A 24618-nucleotide genomic window follows, 5' to 3' on the forward strand; every position below is an offset into this window, starting at 1 on the left:
ATCCTTTGACCTAGCTTCAATTGTAGCGGAGTCAGGGAGTCTGATTTTCTTAAGCGAAATGAGAACTGGCCGTTTGAAACCGTAGCTTTAACGCGGCCATACAGTCCGATTTTACTCCGTGAGTAGGTAAAAAAGAAGCTAGAAAATTAAAGGGCAACCACTCGGACGATAGCATTCTAGGTTTGCGTAAGCTATCGGAATCAATTTCTGTGGGACTGGTGTCCCAGTTCGGCTGACCTTTTACGGAATGCCCATAAACGCTATCTTTGGTGAGTTATTACAGTATAACTGTTATGACGTTTTTACATTTCAAAAACTCGAACACGATGGCTTTACGGCTTCGCGTTTGCACCCCATAGATTTATATACATACACACGAACTGTCATTGTCGACAGTCATACTTCTTCAATATAACCACTATTCATAGCAAATACCGCTTCAATTGAAAACCTAAACCATTCACTAATCCTTTGAAATTATTTTTAATTCGCAAATAACATTTAATCGTGACCGTGCGCCAAACTATACTGGTAAACGTGGCGACACTGAAAGTTGGCGCAAAACTAAATTTTTGACTCATAGCAGGTCAACAATACAAAAAAAAACAAAGTTCAAAAGCGGCCAAATAGTCCGAAAAATGCAACAAGGCGCAAAGGATTTCGAAAAGGTTAACCAACCATTAGAACTTATTTGGAGGACACCCGCTATTTTTCTTAACAAAATGCTCGTTTTGCGTATCAAAAATTCACGTGTATTGAAAATAGCTTTTTGGACCACTTCATTTTGAAACCTTATGATCTTCAAGCTTACTAAAGGTTTGCATTATAGAAATTTTTTCAGAGTTCGAATAAAAGTACGCAATAACGTAAATAATCGTTCTCTGCCAAAAACGAAAATTGGTAGGGTTTATTCAGCGAGTAAATGTTGGATGATAGTTGATGTTTGTCTTTCCTGCATCCTTTTGCAACCTTTTGGCAGCTTGGAACCCTGGCAATTTTGAAACTCTTTCAATTGCTATTAGGCCAACATCTAATTTTGCGAAATTTTTTTATCAAGTCTACATTTACCAAAACTACTGAAACATCTGTTTCAAGAGACGGAAAAGCGCGGAGTTGATCGAGCGACCGTGTACAAATAGTGTAGTTGTGTATTTGTAACTCCGCTTGGTTTATGGAAAAAATCTCATTTGGGCATAGAAGATGGCTGTATTTTTGGCTCTATTTTTTATGGCTCTATTTTATTTAATCTATGACAAAATAGATTGTCAAGCCTATTGGTCATATTTTCTAATAAAGCGTTCTTTGTTACGAACCAAATAGTTCTTTAATGGCTTTTTAAATTTTCGTAATAAATTACAGCGTGTGTGTGTGTGTGTGTGTAAATAGGTAACGTTATCTTATCGCTAGTGGTATACAGTGCCATAAAGCGTAATTTACTATTACGGAATCGCTACAGTCTACCAATAGTAACCCTCATAATCCTTAACTGTTACGTCGATTATAGTTGTGGGAAACACACCTATTAATTTCCTCCCGCTTTCTCTCGTTCGAGAAGTTACACAAAAATAATATAAGTTAATGTGTATTATTTTTTATCGAAATATAAAGGTCAAGTGTTCTGATCAGAAAATAGCATTTCCGATCAATCGTTGAAACACAAAAACAAAAAACTGTCGCATAAGGTATACATTTGTTTAGAGTCTGTGTCCTCTGCGGCTCTAAGTGGAACTCAGATGGTAAAGAGAAAAAAAAGCCTGCTACCGATTAGTTATCAAATTAGCACTTAGTCTCTATACGACGATCGACTGTTTGATACTGACGTCTGAACTGCAGAATGACAAAAGCCACTGTGTTTCTCCGTTACCTACCTAGTCCGCCCTTACCGCCGAAGCTCATGCTAGTAGTGTTTTATCGATTCGTTGTCATACATATCAATTTGTAATTATGTACCAGTTTGCATCCGTTTTAGATTTCATGACTGGCATAACCGTCGTTGATTTTGCAGGTGTTGGACGTCAGACGCAAAGCTGATCCAATGGCTGCTACGAGGGCCCATCACTCTTAGTATAGTGGTTAGTTAAAAAAAAAAAAAAATAGCTTCAAATGGTAAAGTAGATACCTAACTGAAAATCTGTCCGCTAACTTTATTATTAATAGACTTCTATACAAGCTAAACTTCGAACTGGGATAGTTACTCGAAGTTGCAATTACACATCCCTAGTGCAAAGAAATACAATCGTTACTCAGTGCACCAACGAATACATACAACAACAAATAATGGTGACCAGAGGTACCTTAAACGAATAAAAATTGCTTCTAGCCATAGATGTCGTATCGTAGATTCTACTGATTTTATATAGATAGCACAGGGGCTTATGATACCTCTGGCGTGACTAGCGAGCAAAAACTTCTAGAGAGATGAATATATTTTCAGCTACTTGGCACGGCAATTAAGTAAAAATATCTCCTGTCTGAAGCCTATTAAGCGTGACATAGTCTGAAAGTGGTCGTGCGAGCAGAGAGTGTTGCGGGCGGGATGATATGCATGGTACCATCGAATTAACAACACACTTGGCAATAAGGTAACCGTAGCTCATGCACACGTCCATTCGTAGATTGTACATACCCAGTTGGCAGGTGCTGCTTATTGGAAAAAAAAATTGCTAAAATATTCACGGAAAACACAAAGTTTTAACGCAGCATGCAATAATGCAACAATAATGCTAAAAATAGCAATAAATATATCGTCAATTCGAGAAACTGACTGTAAAGCCATAATTGTTGAGGCTAACTCTGACAAAATTCTCAACAACGTCACAGCTTTACCCACATATATATATGATGGCAAAACATTTCGATTGAAACCCGTCCTTTATAGTCGTAGAGGCACAGACAAATAAAAACCGTGTGCTTCTCTATTCGGAAATATCTGAAGAGTGAATTATACGGCTTTTGAAATGGAAAAACTATGTATTAGTACTTTCTTTTGATTAAAAGCGACTATCGACAGAAAATGAAGCCGAAAATCGACTTCGTTATTGGTCACTATAAGCAATGAGAGGTGTCTTTTGCGTTCAGCTAATGTTGACTCGAATTTTCTAAATGGACAACGGCAAGATTCAAAGCACGATTTAAGAATGGTTCATATTAAACGTAAAAAGAGCGATTAATAGGCACTGAGTAAGAAGAAAGATAATAATAGTCATCTTACGTCGATTATGGTCGTCTTAGATCAGTCCACGAGACATTGTGGGTATCCACACGAGCGACGACAGCCAGTATCGCAAAATAGTGTACTGGTTGCTACCCTGTTTTTCACTCAGTTGCAGACACATGTAACCCTGTTTCTGCCAAAAGATTCCAAAGTGATTTCGTTTAGGTCCCGCGACCGGGCACGTCCGGTCGCTTCATGTATGCAGGCTTGACGACGTATCTGGAGCAATGTGTCGCGTCCATATTCAGAAGCTAAGATAACAAACTGCTAGAATTAAGGAGCTAGACGAAGAACATAAGCTATATTATATATATATTGGATATGCGCAGAAGATATCCGTTAAGGATCACGTATATTGTACAGAGACTGCACAAAACGGGCATTGAACAAGGAACAATTATTTATAGACCACAGTTCTACCGACCCAGTAACACAGCTGCCGTTTGAAACAAAATGACTTTGCTAATATTGCAGTGTATGAATTTCTATGCTAACTTATTTTCCTTTTTGTTTTCTCGTACTAATTTCAGCTCAACTTTATTTTCTTTATCAATATTACTCGCGTTGTGTTCATCAAGATGTCGAATTCGCACGAGCCTGAAGCGCGGCGCGTGAAATACCGGTAAGGATTGGGGCAGCTACCCCAATTTAACTTCATTGTAGGGCAGTGTCAAACTGGCGAGTAAAGGAAATATTTGTTGTTGAATCAGAACTCACCTATTCCGGATTGTTGTTAAAAAAATGAGGTTAATGTTACCAATAGGAAACACAAGAGGGCAACTGAAACTATCCAACAATTGAAGCTTCAAAGAACCAACCAAAAATTCAAATTAAATAAGCAGGCTGTACAAAACACGGGAAATAACGTTATCAATAATAAGGCCAGTTCTCAAGTCGCTGGCTACTCAGTGTACGTGAAACTCTAATAAATTAAAAATCGCTTCTCGTTTTGGTGTTTGTTTTCTGGGTTTCTTGGTTTTACCCTCCTTTCATCGTGCGGAACCGCCTCCTCCGTCGTAATCTTCATTACTTATCATCGCCATTGTATAGCAAATGGTTCAAGTCGACCTTAGTCTTAGTTCCATTGTTTGGAGCGCATCACATAATCCTTATGGTGATGTCAATTGCAGCCGTTACGCCGCTGTACGAACTTTACTGGCTTTACATTGATCAGCTCTTCACATCGTTTCAGGTAAGTAGAGAGACATCAGAGGCAAACTCACAAAGTACTATGTGACCAACTACTATATAATATTTTCTATTGTATCTCTTGTTAAATGACTTGTACAAACAAAGTAAAAAACCATGTAGTACTTTGCCGTTTTCGATATTCCATTACCACTTGTCTTCTTTCATAATGGATGATGTAGACGTTTCGCTAGCTGTCGCACTACAAACATCGTTCACGTCCATCTTGCAATAGCAAAGCAAGACGGTGTCACCTTCGAGCAAAAGACTGACGGCAATAGCCAGTATAGCAGGCGGATATATATAGTATTCCGTTTATTGGTTTCTTTTGTTCGCTCCGCAGTTCCTCAAGGGTCCTGATCCGGTGATTTTGTCCAACTGTCCAGCAAAAAGGCATAGCTGTCCGTCGATGTCCATTACCTAAACGAGTGCACAACACTGTATATCCGCACAGTGGCTCCTCCCATTGTATTCATAAAGGTCCTGGATGGAGCTCGTTGAAACCACCTGCCGGCAACAGAAACTGGACGGTCAGCCGTTGCAAGCCGCTCTGTCGTCAGGGCCGTTATCTATACATGAATGTTCCCGATCATTTCAGACGGAATAGAGGTCAGCCAGAACAGTAGGGTACAACTCTTGGACAACACCATAAGCGTCTAATCCGTTATCCTTGCGAATTATATATTACAGAACACGCTCTAGGTATTTAATCGGCTAGTTTCTTGAGAATTCGCTGTGAAGCTGATTTTTAGCTGTGACAGTTTTTGTACTTCACCAGAGTTAATTTAAGAGACTTACCTTGTTAGGGCTTTACTTCACGCAAGAATGGAATAGAGCATGAAATTGCCTCGTCCAACGTACATAAAGGGTGTACAGGCTAATATCAAAGTTTGATATTTAGTAACTCTTTTATTTCTCTATCTTTTCAACTACACACGACATCGGAGGTTAACACAAAACCTCACTTATTTTTGGGGGCATTATCTTTGTATAGTTACATAATGTGATCTTGTCCTCCCCGGATATTTGAAGGCAAATATGTTTGCCAAAGTTTACATTCAACAGAAACGCTCGTAGTTCAATAACTAGCGAAGACAGCTAATGGTTTATAGAGAGCCCCTACGTAACAGCATAGGAGGCAGTAGTGCAATACTCAGCTTACAGTCGTCTAGTTTCGGTTCTGTTTTTTAGTTTCAACTCAAGTGTACTACCTGTAGAAGTGTTTGAAAGCCAGCACGCACTCTTAATCAGAGGCAAGACGTTTAAGATTCTAAGATACAATTGGAACAGAACAAATGCAAATATGGTTATCTGGAAAGGGAGGTAAAGGCCCGACCGGACCCATTTTATTGAAGCTAAATTGATGCGGGCATTTCCACCGTGGAAATTCATGTATAACAAGTGTCTGTACTGAATTTCAATAAGATATACGATGCTTCGAGTCTGGTAAAGCCAGCAGTTGTTCCCATTAGCCTTGCGAATGGGTGATTAATAAAGGGCTTTTTTTATTATTGGCGAACAGCCATTCACAACTTTAGTACAGATTGAATTACTACGCCTCGCTTCTGCCTTTTTTCGATTTCCTTTGTGTTACCAAACTGCATACTTTGTGCGAAACAGGTTAAACAAATGGTACTTTTTAGGTGCAAGTGTACGCTTTCGACCTAACTTACTTAAGGAGTGTTCTAGGTTTACAGAAACGTTCGCCTCTTAAAGTACCCGACACCTACATATAATAACAAATCGATAGTTCTGGAAACGGAAGACCACACGTTACCGTAAACCATATTGATATCACATGGCTAACGAGCATGAAGGCGCTCTTTTGGGTGCGTCAAAAACAATATGCGTAGCACATCTACAAATTCTATTAGGACAGCTCTCAGAGAATTCTACCCTTTATCATCGGCACCGCTGTAAAAATCTTTTGGGGGCTTACGGCTAGTGCAATCATCCAATACTTTGTTCAGTGCTTTATTGCGTGTCCTTAAGAATTTGCGACATGCTGTAGACTTTTTTTGCTAGAATTCAATGGTCTTAATGCTACTGGTGCAATAAGACTTAACGAACCTTCGTTACCACTAATCATACAGGCCACAGTCATTCAGGCTAGGGTCCAGCAAAGTTACTCCAGTCGTCTAATTACGTACCTCCACGCGTTTCGTCCTGTCAAAAGAAACACCAGTTGACCAAGGATGTCGACGCATTGCAACTTAATAAGTGGGATTTTAATTAACCCTGATTGATCTACCAATGCAAAACGTACCTTATGGATACTGTATTTTGTCTTAGTCGATTCTTTACATAAACGTCTAAATACCCCGATGGTTCATGGACAGCTGTGTTGATACACAATTTGTTATATGCGTATGATGGTGTTATTGCCAACGACTACTATCTCTGTCATTGTGAATTTTGATTTTGTGACACGCCTTTTAAATCAGGCTACTATCAGGACTTGAGCCCAAGCGTCGATAAAGCAAGGAGCGGCTGTGTCAATATTCGCTTCGGGCTTTATTAGATGACCTTCAACATATATCTACACTGTACTGACTTTATCAACATTGAGCCCAAGAAACTGTAAAAGTGGTTTGTATAGCCTTCAATCTGGTTGCCGTTTTAAATCCTACTGTTATACATTTGGAAAAGGCCTTAAATGTACTCTGCTCAGTATTACTTTTGATTCGAAGTAAATATCCTGGTTCTAAAATGAGCATTATTCACGCACGCCTGAGATGCATTATCATAGAAATTTTTGAATACCGAAAAATTTCCTGTAATTTCAGTGTTCACTTCAAACCTTAAGATCTTGATTAAGGGTTGGGTACAGTGGGATAATGTCACGCACTGCACAATGGCAACTTCATTCCCTATATAGATATAAGAGAACGTCTTTCTCACCCGTCCAGTTCGGCTCGAAACGGTGACGCGTAGTGTCAACTCAATGGTTAGAAAACTACAAGACCCAATTGCAATAAACACGACTCTATCTTTAATTAGCATCCCTGTGAATACCAACCATACAGCTACGCCCTTACGTAACATTCACACCAGCCATCTACAGTGTAATTCTGCGAAAATACTGATAAACCAGCTTGAGATGCAAAGAGTCCTTCAGCTCGAACAACGGAAACAAGGCTGACTTATAGCTTAACAGAATTAGGGCATCATTTAAACACGTGTCTAACTACTTAGCAAAAGTAAGATGCCGTCAACCCGGACTAATTCTGCGCCAACTAGTACTATGGAAAGGCGCAGCATTATACTGGGTCGGTAAAAATAGTATTTCTATACAGAGACTACAGTAGCAAATATCCGCGCCCAATAACCACTGGGTAACTCTCACTCGCTCGGAAAGCGCGTTCTTCTAGAGAGTAAACTGTTCAAAAAAACAAATATGACATATTTATATTCTTCGCGCGGCATTCACGTGTTGCTGCGCTTTCTGGGGCTGAATGTTTTAACGGTTCATTGTATTTGCCGCAATGCTGTTACTTCACGTTCGCCTTCGTTATGGCTACGCGTCTTATGCTTTTTCCAGAGTAGTGGTACGGTTTTGAAGCCTTCTTGACCTTTACGTCCTTAGGATCCGAACTGAAGACTTCGTTCGGTTACTCGCAGACGAAAATTGTGTGGTCCCTTTCTGCTTTTTCAGGTTACTCGTTTGTGGCCGAGACGCATCCGTTCTTTGCTGCAGCGCCGGTCACCACGAACGTCACAGCCTCGTACTACCATTCAAACTAATGGTTACAACGAAAGAAGTTTTTCCCAGCGACTTAATCAGAGCCCTTCGAGTTTCATGCCCCGCCCTCAGATCTCTGTTCGCAGTAGAATACAAATCGGGCGAAAAGGCAACTACTGATTGGTGTCGAAATCTCGTGGTTCGATGGCTTTCGTGACCAGCTACTGCAGGGCTAAAGCTGTTCTTGGAGCTTTTATACTCTTACAGTATACAAGCTAAAAGCAGTCATTTATTATATCTACTGCCTGTTATATATCATATATACATTAGCTTAGATCGAAAAATCGACTTTTGTCATATACAACGTAAAGTTTATATAATAATGATTATTATTATAATAGCTATGGTATTAGTTTTCTTTATGCAAGAACTACCAGTGGTCCGAAAACTGATTTATGTTGTACATGCAGGAAGCTTTCTGGATGGAAGTTCTAGGCTGCACTTGGCAGATCTTGACTCTTTTCACGGCAGCAGAATGTACTGAAATAAGCTTAGGCCCTTATGTGCCTAAAATCTCCCGAAATTTACCCGCATTTGATGTCCTTTCAGCCTACTCTTAGAGTGCTCAAGTAGCGAATTTTTCGCGACATGTTGTCAGATTGGCGAAAGCATCGAAAGGAATCAGAACTTGTATATATAACGAGAAATTGACAAATAACAAATTTAGACCCATATGTGCGAGAAGCTTTAATATCTATACAGTTTTACTCGTTTTAGAGAATCAATATAGAACGTATATAATCTTATTGAAAATCGGCTAAGAGTTAAATACAACGATTTTCTTCAAAGTCAGTCTTATAACTGGGAAGTTCTTTTTTTTTTCTCTCTTCGTTTTACTTTTATCACAATATGCCTACCTGAAAGCGAGCTAATATATATGCACCAACGTTCGTACCCTTAAATGCAGAATTCTCGACCCTGTTGATACAATGAATCTTTTCATACTTAGACTTGTCTTGATTTAGAATAAGTCCAACATTTTAAGCCTCGTTTATGGACGCATAGGTAATGCATTTCGGGAGAATTACCATTCGCTGCAGGAAAGGACCTAATCCTAGGCAGAAGTTTCCTGCGTAGCAAGCAGGTCCATTCCGTGATCGAGACAAATGGCAAACCAATTCTGCCAATCTATCTTCGCGTCTCCCTATACCGTGGACCGATTTGCCAATAATGTAATAAGTACCTTAAAAGGTGGATACAATGCTTCCACTCTACATTATCATTGAAACTTCCACAAAACTTAACGTTAGTTAGCAACGAAGTGTCCCGCATCAGGTATGTTCCTCGAATCTTCTTTAACAGGCCTTCGTAGTTCCTTATGCTGTGGAACAAGTTAAAGCATAAGTAACAACCCTTCTTTTACGAGGAAAGGGATGGTTGTTCCATTCTGCCACCACTCAACTGATTTATTTAGTCCTTCTCTCCAGTTATGTCGAGATTTGTTGTTGTTTTAAGATCGGTTCATTTGTAAATGTAAAATTACTGATATATGCCAGCGATTAGAAAAAATCGTGATACACAGGCGCGACGCCCAGAGAACTCTGTGGCTGCAAAAGAACCTCCCGCTTTTTATTATGTGCGGCCTTACATTAGGGTTAAAGAGGAAAACTGCCTTGTCTACAAGATCTTTTCTGTTAGGTAGCACTGTTCAGGCAGTGTAGCTGAGTCATATACCGATTCCTGTTGACTTTCTTGTTGTCCTGAAGCATTTTCCAGTGTACACGAGCCTTTCAGTTCTATCAAAAGCAAATCAGGGCTTTATTTGGATGAAGAGCTAGCTTAACTCTGGGCTTAGGCGTATCTTCCAGAGATACCCATAATTTCCTTGCTTTGTATCAACGTCGACACGTCTCTTCTTATTACCGGTAAATATGTGCTGTAAAAACCTGTCATTGTAACTAGGTGTTGCTCGGTGAAGGACAAAGTATTGAAAGGCAACGAGAAACCGGGTGTCCTTATGCCCTCATTTGAGAGGCACTTAGGCTTATCATTTCTGAGTAAATCCCATTAAGGTGCCTGTCGATATTTATGTGACTTCAGTTAATCTTATCGCCTGATTCCCAAATTTTTTTGACAGCCATCGTAATTAAAAAGTGCCTTCAGGCAATCCCCATTAACCGCTCATAGTCGAGCGGGCAAAGTGCATCCTTCAGACCTAAGATGTTCTTATTAAACTATTATTATTATGGAGCAAGCCAGGTTTGGGCAGTTCTCTCAGATTCACACCGTAGACGCCGCAAAATATCTCTGTTGTTTCGGCAGCCTCGGCAAAGTAGGTCTGGTACCGAAAGGTCATTTTTTCGTCCACTGAAGTCTTCATACTAGGAGCTTAAACTCGATACAAAATTCTGTTCATTGCACAACAAAATGCCAACGGGCTTATTGAGAACGGAGAAGATCATCGAATGTTATATAATAAAAGTGAACAAAGAGCGGACAAATAAGAAGGAAAGTAAAAATTAAAGACAAACAGCAGTTACTTATTATTCCAATTTGAAAGTTATGATATTTTGTAGTATCCTGTTACGAAATATTTACACAGTCACTATCTAAATAAATCATATTTTACCCAAATAAAGTACCAAAACCATAGCGATAGATGCCTACCGTAAAGAAGAACGTAAGTTTTTTCTTCACTTTTGCTCCCAGTGCCACATTCAATAAAAATATAACAACTATAGAACACATTCAATTCTCCTCAGCTATGCAGCTCTTGTCTAGTAATCGTCAGAATTTTAAAGAGGCCATTCCTTAAGCATGTTATTTAAAGATTTGTAGTTTATGTTGTCACCAAAAGTGCTACTAGATTATATGATAACATCTTCACGATTTGGATTGTGTTCCCCATTGTTGTGCTCTCGGAAGGTTAGATATTGGTGTGCCAATCTCATGAGCGTATAGCGTGTAGTCAAGATCCGTGCAATATCCGATAACTTGAATTGACAATTTCCCGTATGTGTGAAAACAATGACATTATAGGTCTACGAAGTCGTTTCCACCTACTTATTTTTTTCTCATGGTCTCCAGTAGCACCCAGCCATGCCACAAGCGCTTCGCAGAATATTTCCATGCAGGAGAGAACCTTATCCTCATTTTACCACAAATAGAAGCTCACTATAGCTACTTTTCTACCGTCAAGACAAGCACACTCTCACTTACGAACCTTGCGAACCATATAGGGACAGTTTAGAGCAGAATTCTTTTTAACTGGTTCCCAATGCTCATAACACTCAAAGTCTTATTACCCAAACACGAATTTACCGAACCATCAGGTGCCCGGATGACTAAATCGAAGCCGTTCATACCTTAAGAGCACTTTTAATAAATCGTTCTTTAAGATATCCAATGAGAAATCCAAAAAGTTTCTTACGCCATAAGGAAGCCAATACCACTACTGCAGGTTTGTCGATAATTTAGGACCCGGTTCTTGCTCGCGATTCATCATTTACTATATCCGCCCTGTTAGTTTACATAGATTACTCTAGAAATCTCTTCTTTGCTACTTCAGTGCCTTCTCAGCTGGCCAAACACATAAATTCACTCATTCACTGGCAGTATTTAGGTTACACTCCACTAAGGAAAAAAATGGTTCTAAACTCGAACTGGTGACAGAGACGGTACCCTAGATTAAGTTAGTGATGTTGTAAACAAACCAATGCGTTTCCAGACTCATTCGCAGGCCGACATCTTTCCCTGCTGACAAATTTGTTAAACTCAAATAAAGATTATAACAGTCTTCAAGCGATTGATTGACTTATACTACATATGCATGCTAGAACCGGACTAATTGAGGAAACGGTAAATTATTGTTGAGAGGCTTTTGGCCCTCCACGTATCACATCATGCTGAAGTCGTCAATTTCGTGATAGTGTTGTAATGATGAGTATTACAATGATAGTTACTTATATGTACGACGTTGAAAGATGACAGTCACGGATAGAGTGTATCGTTATAGACGGAAAGTACTATTTTTCGACATTTTGGAACACTCACACATCCCATTACATTGATATTTTTTATATATATTATTAAGCCTAAGGCAAATTAGGATTAACATCCAGTCGTTAATTACCATTCTCATTAACGCGTCGCGTATAATAAAAGCTCAAATATTTTTTGTAATAGATGCGCGTATACTGGTAGGAAATAGCAAGTTGTGTACTCTTGCGAAAAGGTTTAAAAAAAAAAAAGATCGTATTTTTAAGTCGTTTAAAACAGAACTATAATTCGTCATGCATAGCGTGAAGTAAAAGTCTCTTCATAGTTTCAGAGTCTTTATATCGTATCCGTTGAAGAGTTATGGCAGTAAAGTGCGGGTTTAACAGCATAACCCACCTTTATATTAATTTGTAGCTATACCGTTATGTTGCTAGCTATTTAAAATGCAAAGGTCGCATCATTCATCAATTAGAGCCGTCGTCATCCGAAGGTTGGTTTGACAAATTTTTGAATACCCTGTAGTATATTTATTAGTACCATCAGGCTGTAGGGATGGCATTAGGGGGCCTCTGTTGCAAAAGTGTTGCACGGTTAAATCCGCTCGTCTTTACAATCATTTTCGTCAAACTCTCCAAGCATCAAGAGACTCCTTTCCGACCAATTAGATACCCTCGGATACCACTGTATATACGTACGACTTATCACGACTCCGTTTATTAGCTCTAATTTCGAATTGGAGAATAGTCTGTTTATTGCAGAACCTTTTGTAGTCTTCGCAACATAGGAACTTGAAATAAAAGGATATGCAGTGAGATCTAAGTCGTTGTTTCAAAAGTAATTATGATTTTAGGATGAATTGTTATCAGAGGATTTGAAGATAAATCTGCTATAGAAAGACTTTCATACACGATTCGCTACCGGACAGGATCGAAAAGTCAACAACGTATTTTAAATTAAAAATAAGAAAGCTATCTCAGTCTGAGCTCAGTTGGCCAATGCCAAGTGAATACGTTTTTCATCTGCAGGTCATGTAAAAATCGTTGTGGTAAACATTCGATTTCGCACACTGCGTTTCGAGGAAGCGCTGAACCCTACTATCGCGCGGAAAGTGGTGTCGTTAGAAAGATTACTGAGAGAAGACGATTGTATGCTGCAAGCTGGACGCTCCCGCCGTGTCGCACTTGCGATGGCGGACTTTTTTGAAATTTCTAAATTGTCTTCGCGTCGACTTAACCACATAGAACGATGTCGAAACGGTTACCTAACCTTGCGATGCGCTCGCTTAAAAGCTGAAGAGTCATCATATGAATTGAGCCTCAGGACTTTCCTGCCTGCTCTGCGTATACCATGAAATTTTATAGACTTCAGGCAAAGTAAGTCAATAAACGATGAGTAATAACAAAGGAACCATTATGGGATATGTTTCAAATTCGGTGGCTACGTCCGTTCATTAACGCGATAGTAATCCACAGCGGATATAGCGATCGCTATCACAACCGGAATACATGCACACAAAATACACCAAAAGCAAAGTCAGTGGAGTTGGCTTTTCGTTTTAAGAAGAGACAATGTTTGCTTGTTTTCGTTACTTACACTCGCAATGCCGTAGGCAGCAGAAGGTGGAGCATCGTATCGTCTCATTTCAGCCAACACCATTATCCTGCTTTTTGTCGTTGCTTCGAGAATGCGCTACGGAAAACCCAACAAAATAGGTAAAAAGCTATTCCGAAAATCCACCGTTTTTGAACCACTTTAAAACATTTAGAAAATCTTTTAACAAGTACGTTTCAATATCAAGACTTAATGCTATACTCTCAGTTTAAAAACACTGTTTCGGTAGATCTAACACAATGAAGACTGATAAAGTCTACTGTTATAACTATTTATAATGTGTCAAAGAAAAAAAATTACATATATAGTGTCTTAAAAATGTATATATTTTTTTACCGTTGAATAAGTCATAATTCTTTTAATCGATTGAAAATAATAGGTAGATATTGAAAATATATCTCCAAATGATATTGGTGGTATGAAAATGTAGTGCAGATATCGCAGGGAAATTGCCTATGCAACTTGTACTTAATCGGATGAAAAACTGGTTTAAAACGAATAGGACTTTTGAGGATGTTCATGGACAACGTTCAGGAACGAAATTCATTAGTCAAAAAAAGGTAAAATATCCTAAACGAAGTTGTGAGCTTCGTATAATGTGTTCATAGCATTTCGGAGTGTTGTGAACAGAAAAGTGACATCTCAATGAAGATGTTCGAATGGTTCTTGGAAGGGAATTTTCAGGGAAGATTCTTTTTTAAAATTTAGATATTATATAACAGCTGCAGTACATAATTGCATTTACTGAAAATTGCACATGCACATCTCGCGAGCACTATATGTAAATTTACCTGAAATTACAATGTGGTGGAATATTCCCAACAAAGGACTAATTGAACCGCGAATTTTTTATAGTGCAATCACCAGTGTGAATTCCTTGAATTTATTATAATTATTATTTATATTTCACCACACATTTGAAGGGACCTTGGTAAAGATGGCAAATTTTTTTCCGATAGGACTGAGCATCTGCACATTATTATCATGATGTACGAGCATGTCATAGTAAAAATTTTCCGAAAAGTTGTGTTGCACAAAAAAATCCCATTGAATACCCCGAGCCATCTTCCAGAGCTGACGCTGATGGACTTTTCAACCGACGACATTGAGTTGTTTAAGGAGCGCTATTTAACCAGAATACGTTACAACACCAAACGAGACGTTTATTGAAGTCTGCTTCAGTAGGAATCAGGACATTTATAATTTGTGCGTCGAGAGGAACTGCTATACATGCTGTGTATCTTCCTTTGCAATTCTTTATTATATGTAAGTAAAACTGACGTTATATATATATATATATATATATATATATATATATATATATATATATATGTAAAGCTGCACAATATTATAACAGCTGCGTGAAATTAAGATTATATTTGACTGAGTGTAATCCTAATATCATTATAGTTTTTCCACAGGCTGTCTGTGACCTCTCTTTGCGGTTTTACGTCAACATAAAATGTATTTGCTACATGCTCCAACATTTTTTGGTCAAACCTTTGTGAATGAGCATGTGATAGACCTCTAAATCAATTGAATTCTTCGATCTCAAGTTTGTGTGGAAGAATCCCGTTTAGTGCGGGCAGGGGGGTATGGGCACCCCTGTTCAGTGGAAACAATGGATCTGCGCAGTAGGTCGGCAGGCAACGATGGGTTTTACTGTCGACATACTACTCTAATCATGTCATCTACGCCTTAATATTTGTAACTTCTACAACGAGTCTTGTGGTTTAGCAAGCGGTAATTTAGATAAGTATTCTAAAGGCAAAAAAAAATGTAATGCAACTAAAATGATTTGACTTCAAGTTCAAACACGTAATTGATGATCGGTGATTGCTCTGGCAACCTGGAATTTGACAAAGCGTCTGTGGGATCAGTCCTGAACGAAAAGCCCATCGGAGATATCCAATAGATAACAAACTTAGCCGTTGTCGCCTTTAATAGTCGCTGACAAATACCCTCATTTAGCCAAGCTTGAAAAATGGTGACATAAGTGGAATACAATAGGATTTATGATGATGAATAGGTCGACGTGCTCTTGGTCCGTAGTAACTAGAAAATAGTTCAACTGTATTACTTCACTTTTCTAAAATGCACGTATAGTGTTGCCAAGCTTCCTGGAGCCATGCTTCGCGGTTGTCCGTGACGTATACATGACAAAAGCATAATAAGGCATATAGGTAGACCGAACGTACATGCATAGATACGATCATCGATATGTTCATCTAACTTCTGTCCTATAATGACAAAAATATTACATATCGACTGATTCACAATTCGTAGAAAGAATTCTCTTAACGGACGATCAGCTGAATGACTGGTAGAGTTCAGATACGAAGTAGAAGCGTTCCAAATAGAACAAAAAAAGCTAGTTATTTTATTTGAGTCATTTCACAAGATTATCGCAGTACTGGATGGTATAGCTAGTGACCACATAATCATATCCGGAATCTGTACGAGAAATAGAAAGAAAATTTTGAAAAAAAACAAATGTATTAAACGTGAATTTCGAGAAATTCCGCAATAATAATAATCATAATATTATTGTTATGTATTGCAGGGTTCCGTGGTAGCTCTATTATATTGTTTCTGCAATGGTGAGGTACAATCTGAAGTGTACCGTCTTCTGCCAGAGGGACTTAAAAGGAAAATTCTCACTATGCGAAGGGCTCATAACCGAACACCGCTCACCCATGAGCGTAATTTAACCAGCCGCAACGGACACGCACAGGGTAAGCACTCGGCAAGGAAAAAATAAATTCCGAGACTAGACTAGAGTAATTTGTAATGAGATTTCAGGGATTTATTAGGCAGTGGCAGTTACTATATAGGAGAGACGTTTAGGTAGTGCTCATTGTCTTCGCAGTTTGCCTTAATACGTTGTACCGTTTTGCTATCTAAATTTGCCAGTAAAATGTCTGCTACTGGACCAAACCTACTAACAGCGAGAAAATTTGTTTCTGAAAAAAACACTGTCGAATGGTTAACAACTGTTGATGTCTAATTGCAGACGAAAAATTTATCGTTCGTCATCGTGCACTCAACCCTGACGATAGCGGTTTAACTAAGGACAAGAATGAAATACCTCTCGAGATACGGATCATGGGCGAAGGAGCCGTTGAAGTCGAAGCGCGACTATAAAACTTTAAAAAACGCATTGTATTAATAAAATAATGCGCACTAGACTTTAAGCTTTCATCGCCAAAATCTTCTATAATGTCTAGCTAATGAATGAACGGCATTTATAGGAATGAAGAGGCAGCTAAAATCTCAATGCCATATTTTAACTGATGATTTCTACGAGTTTAACCAGCAAGGACCTCAAGCAAACCGAAACGAAGTACCAGCAACCCAGCTCAGTCTGTTCTAACAGAGGTGAGTCATACTTCTGTTGTATGAAATGTATAAAGAGAAATTATATGTATAAAGAATAGTGAAAACTAATCAGATCGTTTTCATATGCTAAGCGTTCAGCATTGCCCACCATTTCATTCTTAAATAGAAACAAAGCAAAGTAAGTACGTGTGAGAATCGCGAGGTCGCAAACGAAAACACTTAGAGTATTAACGTAACAACGCAGCATGTATTGAGAAGGCTAGGCGTCGCATTTAACATCGCCGCTCGATATGGGCAGCTTCAGGAGTTTTTGATTCCGCTTCTGGGTCAAAAAAGCGTCTTAGGATTGATACAGGCAAAATAGTTACACCACTGGTGGGCACGTTCTAGTATGGGCCACCTGAACTTTATGAAAGAAAATATAATTCTCTTTGTTTACACACTCAACTCTATTATCGGCAGTTCAATTATCGTTTACTATCTACCTTGCTTATAGAGCTTCTTGTTTTCTAATTTTAAGGTATTCTCTAGCTCACAGTCTTCTGCACAACAGGCTTAGACGCCAAAGATATCGATTGTAATTCCCGTCATCGATAATAGCAGATCATTCGCAGTAACTTACTTGCGTCCACGTTAAAAGACCGTTTACCCCGTTCCTTTTATCTTCCGTCTGGAATAGTTAAAGGCTCATTGTTAATCCTGAGACATATGCCTTGTCTACACAATTTCCCGAACAATTTGCATGGCTATGAACCTGTATTCTGACATAAGGTGATGGGACGTTGAACTAACAACCAGTTTTATGCTATAGGTACGCCATTATAGCCCTGACATTTTTTGTGATTAACAATAGTTACGCTGATAGGTTGAGAAATATACTGCGATTGTAAGCATTTTTTTCCTAAAGGTCACATGTCACACCCTAAAACTGGACCCGAAATAAACACCCAGTTCCTTTGATGAAGAACTCGATCGAAGTACACTTAGTTAAGTGTATTCAAGTTCTTAGTTTCAATGAGTTGTTATATACTAGAAATCTGCAAAAAGGGATATGACGATGTAAAAGGCTACGTTGACCCTTTAGCTGGCCAGGTTGCTCCTTTTTCCCTTAATGCTTTGCACAATCTAGCCAAACCCTGCGACTTCCACTCATCAGTCAATAATGTATTAAGTACCTGCTATACATGCCTGACGCTTTTATAATAGTTGAAACTTTCATACGTTGTTGTGCTTAATAGAGACGACAACAGGCGAATGAATACTTCCAAGTTGTGCACCTATTAATTGATCGGTGTACCATTGAAAACGACTCAAGGCATGACGACGACGCGGATAATATGACATGCTCATGATTATCAATGTGCCAATCCTGCACACATGTCTATATGTAATTAAATTGAGTTTTTTTCTTCTGATAAACAACCGATTGAGCTATCTTCCAGTAGTCAAGTAATTTCGGTACTATAAATAACACTGGAGAGATTGCTTTGACCGCTGTTAATAAACATATAAATATAATATGTGTACAAATATGCATAATAGTGACGCAAATCAGACGCATTCGCTATTCTGCTATTAAACAATTAATAATGTAGTTTCTGTAACTAAGATGGAAAGCCTAGCATAGGCCAACTAAGCACGGCAGGCCCTTAATAACACGTGACACGTATTGCTTTAGTATATTGGTTAGTCAAGAAACTATGGATCTTTAGCGCAGAGAACAACTATAGACATAACATAACAATACTGAAACATATCTTTAGACCTTCCAATAGCAATTAGTACTCTACTGATAACTGTAGTACCGACCAGTTATATAATGATGATTAACTAGTAATCTTTAACGAACGTGCGATTCAGAAAGCTTGCTGTCCTCTCGGACAAAAATGTACCTTAATACCTATCAATATCAGGTCAGTTTTTCATTTTCTATCTTTAGCTAGTGCTTCATATAAAAAAAAAAAAGAAAAAAAAACTACTCTTATGCGCTAAAACGTATAGTTTAATCGGTTTTGAACGGTACTCTTCTCTTAGTTGACCAATAGACGGGTTGTTCAGCTAGTGAAAGAGGCATCAACGAGGGCGACTCACTTGGAACGTTTGCCTCTTGTCTTTAATTTCTTGCCTCCAAACTGCGCCGTATGGGTCCAAACCATTATGATACGACAAATCAAGATCTTCCTTATAAACCTGTTTAAATGAATTTCTATCTAACGCGTATTTAAATTTTCGAGGTCACCGACGTCTCATAAAATCAAATGCCATCATACATTTGTGTAGTCCCTTTTTTATCAATTTCCTTACTTTGATAATCTGAGTGGAGGCGGAGTTTGCGTTAATAACTTTACAGCATTTTTGAAGACTGTAGTAAAACATATCTTTAAGCTTCCACTAAAACCAATGAGCTGGCTATGTTGAGACCAGAGTTTAACTGTAATTTCTTGTGATAAAAATTTTGCTGCCATTTTTGTTTCATCCCGATATCAATGTGACCTCCTTTTTTACGCACATATTTTCCTACTCTGCAAGCAATGATTTGCATATGGACAAACGATTCTGAAATGAGAATATCTCTTTATCCAATACCCCACTCTGTTGCTGTTAATAAAATGGATCATGGCTAAGTTATATCTGTGCAAATAGCGTCTGACGTCATTGAGATGAATTTTTTCGCAATAGAAGAGCCTGCAGCAGCTGATCATCATAATTCGGTTGTTGAAGTTTTCCGAGGCGTGATTTATGACTCGAATAGAGATTTTTTGACTTCAGAGCTCTGATGCCCATTTCCACAAAACACTGTGATGTTCCAGTTTACAATCAGTTCACAATCTGTTGCTTGTTGTCTCAGATTCGTATTTGTCAGCCCCGATAAAATAATATAAAGGCACTACTCAGGCGGAGGATATGCAGTTTTACTGATACAAGCTTTATTGCACGAAGGCTAATACAATTGAAATTAGAGGAAAACGTAGACGAGGCGGTAGACGTCAAATAGCGCCGATAGCAATCGTGCCCCGTTTAGAAGCAGACGGTCATCAAAAATGTTTTCCAAAAAGAAAAGAGAAGATCAAACGTTGTCGAAACTGTTCTTCAATCGATCGAAAAAATCTCTATTATCATGCTATAAAAACGTTTTGTAATAGTGCATATAAATTATTAGGATGAGTTATCTCTTCGTTTTACAGAAACATTTCAGAACAGAAACATACAGTCCGACGTCAGAGCAGAAAAAAGTTTAAATAACCAATAGAATGATAGTATACCGATGCCCAATAGCAAAGTACTGCTGACCAGAGGATAACAATCTGTATGTTGAAACTGGAACTTGTTGAATCCCAAAATTCAGCGAGAAACATGACCAAACATTACTGATATAGTTTCTGTTGAAGGAGCTGGGTCGATTGATATCACACCACAATAAAGGTATGGTGGTAGTAATAATAATATAGGGTAGTGACATGAACCCATGATGGAGCACCAAAAAAATTACAAAGCTCAAAATAAACGGTCCCGCCGCAACAATTATATGTATTAACTTGCTTAAATGAAAGTTGCAAAAAGAAAGCCTTAGATTCGTGTAAATAACAAATTGTATATCTACCAATAAAAGTTTAGCATAAATACGGCCCATACTATTTGTTTTCATTCACACATATGCAATTGAGTGTTTCTGAAATTTGAGTGACGTTTATCTTTTCGTATACGAGTGAAAATGCCCGAAAGGTTCGCCCTGATCTTCCCACAGGCACCAACCAAGCCTCTTTTTTTGATAGTCTTGTGTATTTCCTAGAGTATACCTGTTGCATAGCTTATTGACAGTCTAGTCTGCGCCCGTGCTCGTATTGAGAGGCTAAACCGGTGATGCTCCATGCATAAAAAATCATGCCGCGTATGTACGTATATTAGATTCCGTAGATACTTAACTTATCTATACATAATTAACTCCGTGCAGTGTCTACGACGATCCCGAAGAGCATGAGTCTGCCAAAATCTGTATGCGCTGTATGTTTATAGTTCATTGAACAAAGTCGAACTTCGACGATCGGACGATTTCAGAAGTGGCTGGATGACGACCAACTGAAAACAACGGCTGCACTCTCAAATGACAATAGTAAGCACAAAATATGTATCTAACTTTGAATGATTCTGTATGATTCCAGAAGGAAGCTCGAGTTGACGATTACGTCCAGTGTTAGAAGGCGTAAAAAGTACATGCCGTGGCGAACGTATCTTGGTCAAATAAATCTGTACGTTTTTCATTTTTATCATCTGAAAAACAGTTCGCCGATTGTTTAGAAATGAAATGGGCCTAACACAGAACATCGAAAGTACTTAGGTATTTACATAAAATTGTGTTGAGTCTTGTTGTTTGTGAAAGCCATGCATAAGGTGCCCTCCTGACCGGATGAACAACAAGTGGAGCCTAAAATATGATGAAAAATTAAATCAAGAACTAGAATATGTCAAAGATCGACAAATTAGTAATGAGAGCTGTGATTTAGAATCTGTTAAAAAAATCCGAGAAAAACCAATACAACTTCGCACGGGATAGTTTCACATGGGGAAAACCAACAACGTGTTACTTACTCATGTGTATATACGTGTACGAAAATAATCCTGTGTATACCTATAATTTACTGGAACAGATTTAAGCTGACTAGTAGATATTAATCACTAAGGAATTCAATTAAAACGACCTTTGAATCTTAAAAGAGCTTCTACTAGAATTCTTGCTATATGGCGCAGCAAACAGCGATAAAGGTGCCCTTCCATACGGTTTTGCTTGTAGATATGAAACTACAAAACATTCAGTAAAACAGTGGATGATTTTCTTAATCAGGGCACAAAATAGGAAGAGAATTACAGGGACTGAATAATGGTGTCAAATGGGGCGAAGAACATACTGGTATCTTCTAACCTTTCCCTTCTATCTAACGTTTTTACGGCACGGTGAAAACAAGCAAGATGCAAATAATTCAATTGATGCGAAAGGATTGGGATGTAAGTATTGATATGCTAACTTTATCTATTTATTATTATATAATAAATTTATTGAAGGGCTGAGTTGGTCTGAATCGACGTGACATTCACTAACTTTGTCCGACGTTTGTGTAGATTCGTAATAGTCCTAATAGGTTTAACGCTGTCGTCTGTGAATGGAAAAACGGGTAACAACGATCGACGATACCATTTACAAATGTCATTCAATATGTACGCTATTCATGGCTTTACATAGTAAATAGGTCAAGTTTCCGTATTCGTACCTTAAGTAAGTTACACGGTTCTCGCTAACTAGTAGAATTTCAAGTGCTTAAGCGAAAAATATGCAGAGCAGTGAAAGAGATTAATTATAGTAAGAATAATGATAACAACAACATAGAGGAAGTAGGACGGGAAGAGTAGTTTAAGTTAGATAAACAGTTTAAGCTGGAAAATTAGTTATGGTGAACTAATAGTGAGATTATCTAAAGGACGCATAAAAAGGAGATTGTTAATAACGGAGCTTTTCAATATGCGGAATGACGAAATTTTTGTTTCGAAGGTCAAGCATAGAACTCCGGGTTTTCGGAAGCTGGCAACTTAGGCCCTGGCGTAACGATGGATAGCGAGGCGTAGGTGCGAAAAGAGTAAACAATGTACAAGAACCCTTAGAGGACTACCAATATCGTGCAGTAGAAACAGCGGTAGGTCCTAGCAACTAACTTGACGAAACCTTTATTTCATTCGTTCGGAAGATGAAGGAGTAGGAGAAACATCAGCTCAGTAGATTTAGCTTGCCATAAAAGAGCAGATACGGTTACAGGCAGTCTCGAAAACAAATGTACGCACAAGCTTTTCTTTGGGGTATGGATTGGCTAATCGGATCTAATGTATTAAAGAACTCTGCCAAGATTACAAGGTAATGTTGCTTGCATCCAACTAATGTATCAGAATTTTTCATAACGGAAGTGGTTGTTTCGCAGTGCTTGCGTAACCCATTAGATCGTGGCAAGGTTACTGACCGCAAGTCTGCATGCTATCTTCTTTGTAAATAGGTACTGTACAATAGTCATTAATCTAGCTCAATACAAAAATTAACCAAAGCAACCTGCGGGATAGCGAAGAGGCAATTACAACTGGCTTGTGCGTAGGGAACTGTCTAAGGAAGGAAAGCGACGACTGGCTTATTTATGTAGGACGAGTTCCAGGCTTCTGTGGTGCAGGACATGGACGAGGAGCTATATAAAGATGAAGTAGGAAGTCAGGCTGAGATTCCATAAGCATCTTCATTGACTAGGTCAATGCCAACGTAAGTGATATCATCAACGCTTTTGAAACATGGTGTATATCATTAAGCAAATTATCGGATAGGAAGTAAGAGAGAAGGGTGGTACCGTTGTTTTCTGGGTATCGAATGTTATAGTCACTGGCAATCTAGGGGTTTTATTTCAGTGAATTTATGTAAAGCGAGTTGTCCGAAATCAACAGGTTGGGTATTGATCTTCAAATCGATAATTTAACCTTCAATATGACGTAGAATTTGCATGTTACGACTGCGGACTTCTGAAAAATTCCACACAAAAAACTGCCAGAATGAAGAAAAATGCTTGTTTGAAAAGAACCGCCACGGAATTTCAAACGAAGAACAATGGAGTTACTCAATGATTGCACATGGACGTTGGTCCAAATACGACCAGGGTAAGTGCTTGAACCCAACAGGGTAGGCGTGTGTCGATACTAAAATCACCTGATATCTATTTTCTCGACAGATATTAGCAAATAGACCTGGATGTCCATAAAGGGAGTCGCTAAGCGCATTGGAACGCTCAGACGTGGCATCGTGCCAAAATAATTACGACTATAAAGTTTAACCGAAACATCTTCTGTGAAATCATCAGCAGATATGAAATGTCAGATTTGAATTACCAGTAGATACCTTGATTTTGTGATGGTTTATGGGACTCATAGAGTGTTCGAAATGATATACTTCAACTTTTTTCAAGCAGCATTTGAATATACTACCTCATTGGGCTATTTATTGCGGTCTGGTAGATTGGCGACTTTCGAAGTGCACTGAAAACTCACAGGCATACTTGTTTTCTAATTGCTAGAGTTAGGTAGAAAAAAGTTCAAAGTAAAATCCAGGACTTGCGCAACTTAGCCAGCCATCCCGTATGAAGAGAGAACTTGAAAGATGTATGAGGAGGAAAGGATCCATGTAATCTGGGCTTGAACAAGTCACACTGTTCTGCTCTTAAATAAACTGGATTTGTAATATGCGTTGACTTATCGATTTCCATATCTTTGGCTGCTTTGGAGTACGTAAGATAAAAGCTCTTCAAATATCAAGAAGCCTTTGCCCTAAAATTCGATTACAATAAACATGTTGAAATAGTATACATTTATGTACATATGTACAAATAACACTGAATAAGATCTGAGAGTTCGGATGACAGAAAGTGACAAATGAAAATACGGCAACTATTTCAACATTGAGTAGCGCATAGCAAACGGAAAAAGAGCAGAACCATTTTCTGTTGATCGCAGAATTTGGACTCTTTTTACGATACTGTCTGTTGTGCATTGCATAAAAGGCCAACAATGT

At 38.5% G+C, this 24618-nt stretch overlaps 2 protein-coding genes across 11 annotated transcripts in view; one reads left to right on the plus strand and one right to left on the minus strand.

The window, feature by feature from the left end:
• LOC111266310 (secretin receptor) overlaps positions 1-24618 on the plus strand; it is a 166282-nt gene that overhangs the window by 70717 nt on the left and 70947 nt on the right. For 5 of the 10 annotated variants that reach the window (XM_086970862.1, XM_022843687.2, XM_022843688.2 and 2 more), the window contains exons 8-12: positions 2006-2072; positions 3745-3836; positions 4265-4406; positions 16258-16429; positions 16708-17072. In XM_086970862.1, the coding sequence (XP_086826988.1) occupies positions 2006-2072; positions 3745-3836; positions 4265-4406; positions 16258-16429; positions 16708-16838 (604 nt within the window). In that variant the 3' untranslated portion in view covers positions 16839-17072. Of the gene's footprint in view, positions 1-2005; positions 2073-3744; positions 3837-4264; positions 4407-4745; positions 5012-8057; positions 8487-16257; positions 16430-16707; positions 17073-17553; positions 20664-20985; positions 21056-21193; positions 22257-24618 lie in introns of those variants that run through there. The other 5 variants (XM_022843693.2, XM_022843695.2, XM_022843694.2 and 2 more) reach the window with 5 other exon arrangements.
• Positions 20996-24618, minus strand: part of LOC111266309 (uncharacterized) — an 86400-nt gene continuing 82777 nt past the window's right edge. The window contains exon 12 of the mRNA XM_022843684.2: positions 20996-21110. Coding sequence (XP_022699419.1) covers positions 21049-21110 — 62 coding nt within the window. The 3' untranslated portion in view covers positions 20996-21048. The remainder of the gene's footprint in view (positions 21111-24618) is intronic.

The sequence above is a fragment of the Varroa jacobsoni genome, unplaced genomic scaffold (assembly GCF_002532875.2).
Source record: "Varroa jacobsoni isolate VJ856 unplaced genomic scaffold, vjacob_1.0 scaffold_1070, whole genome shotgun sequence".
In the NCBI taxonomy this organism is placed as follows: domain Eukaryota; kingdom Metazoa; phylum Arthropoda; class Arachnida; order Mesostigmata; family Varroidae; genus Varroa; species Varroa jacobsoni.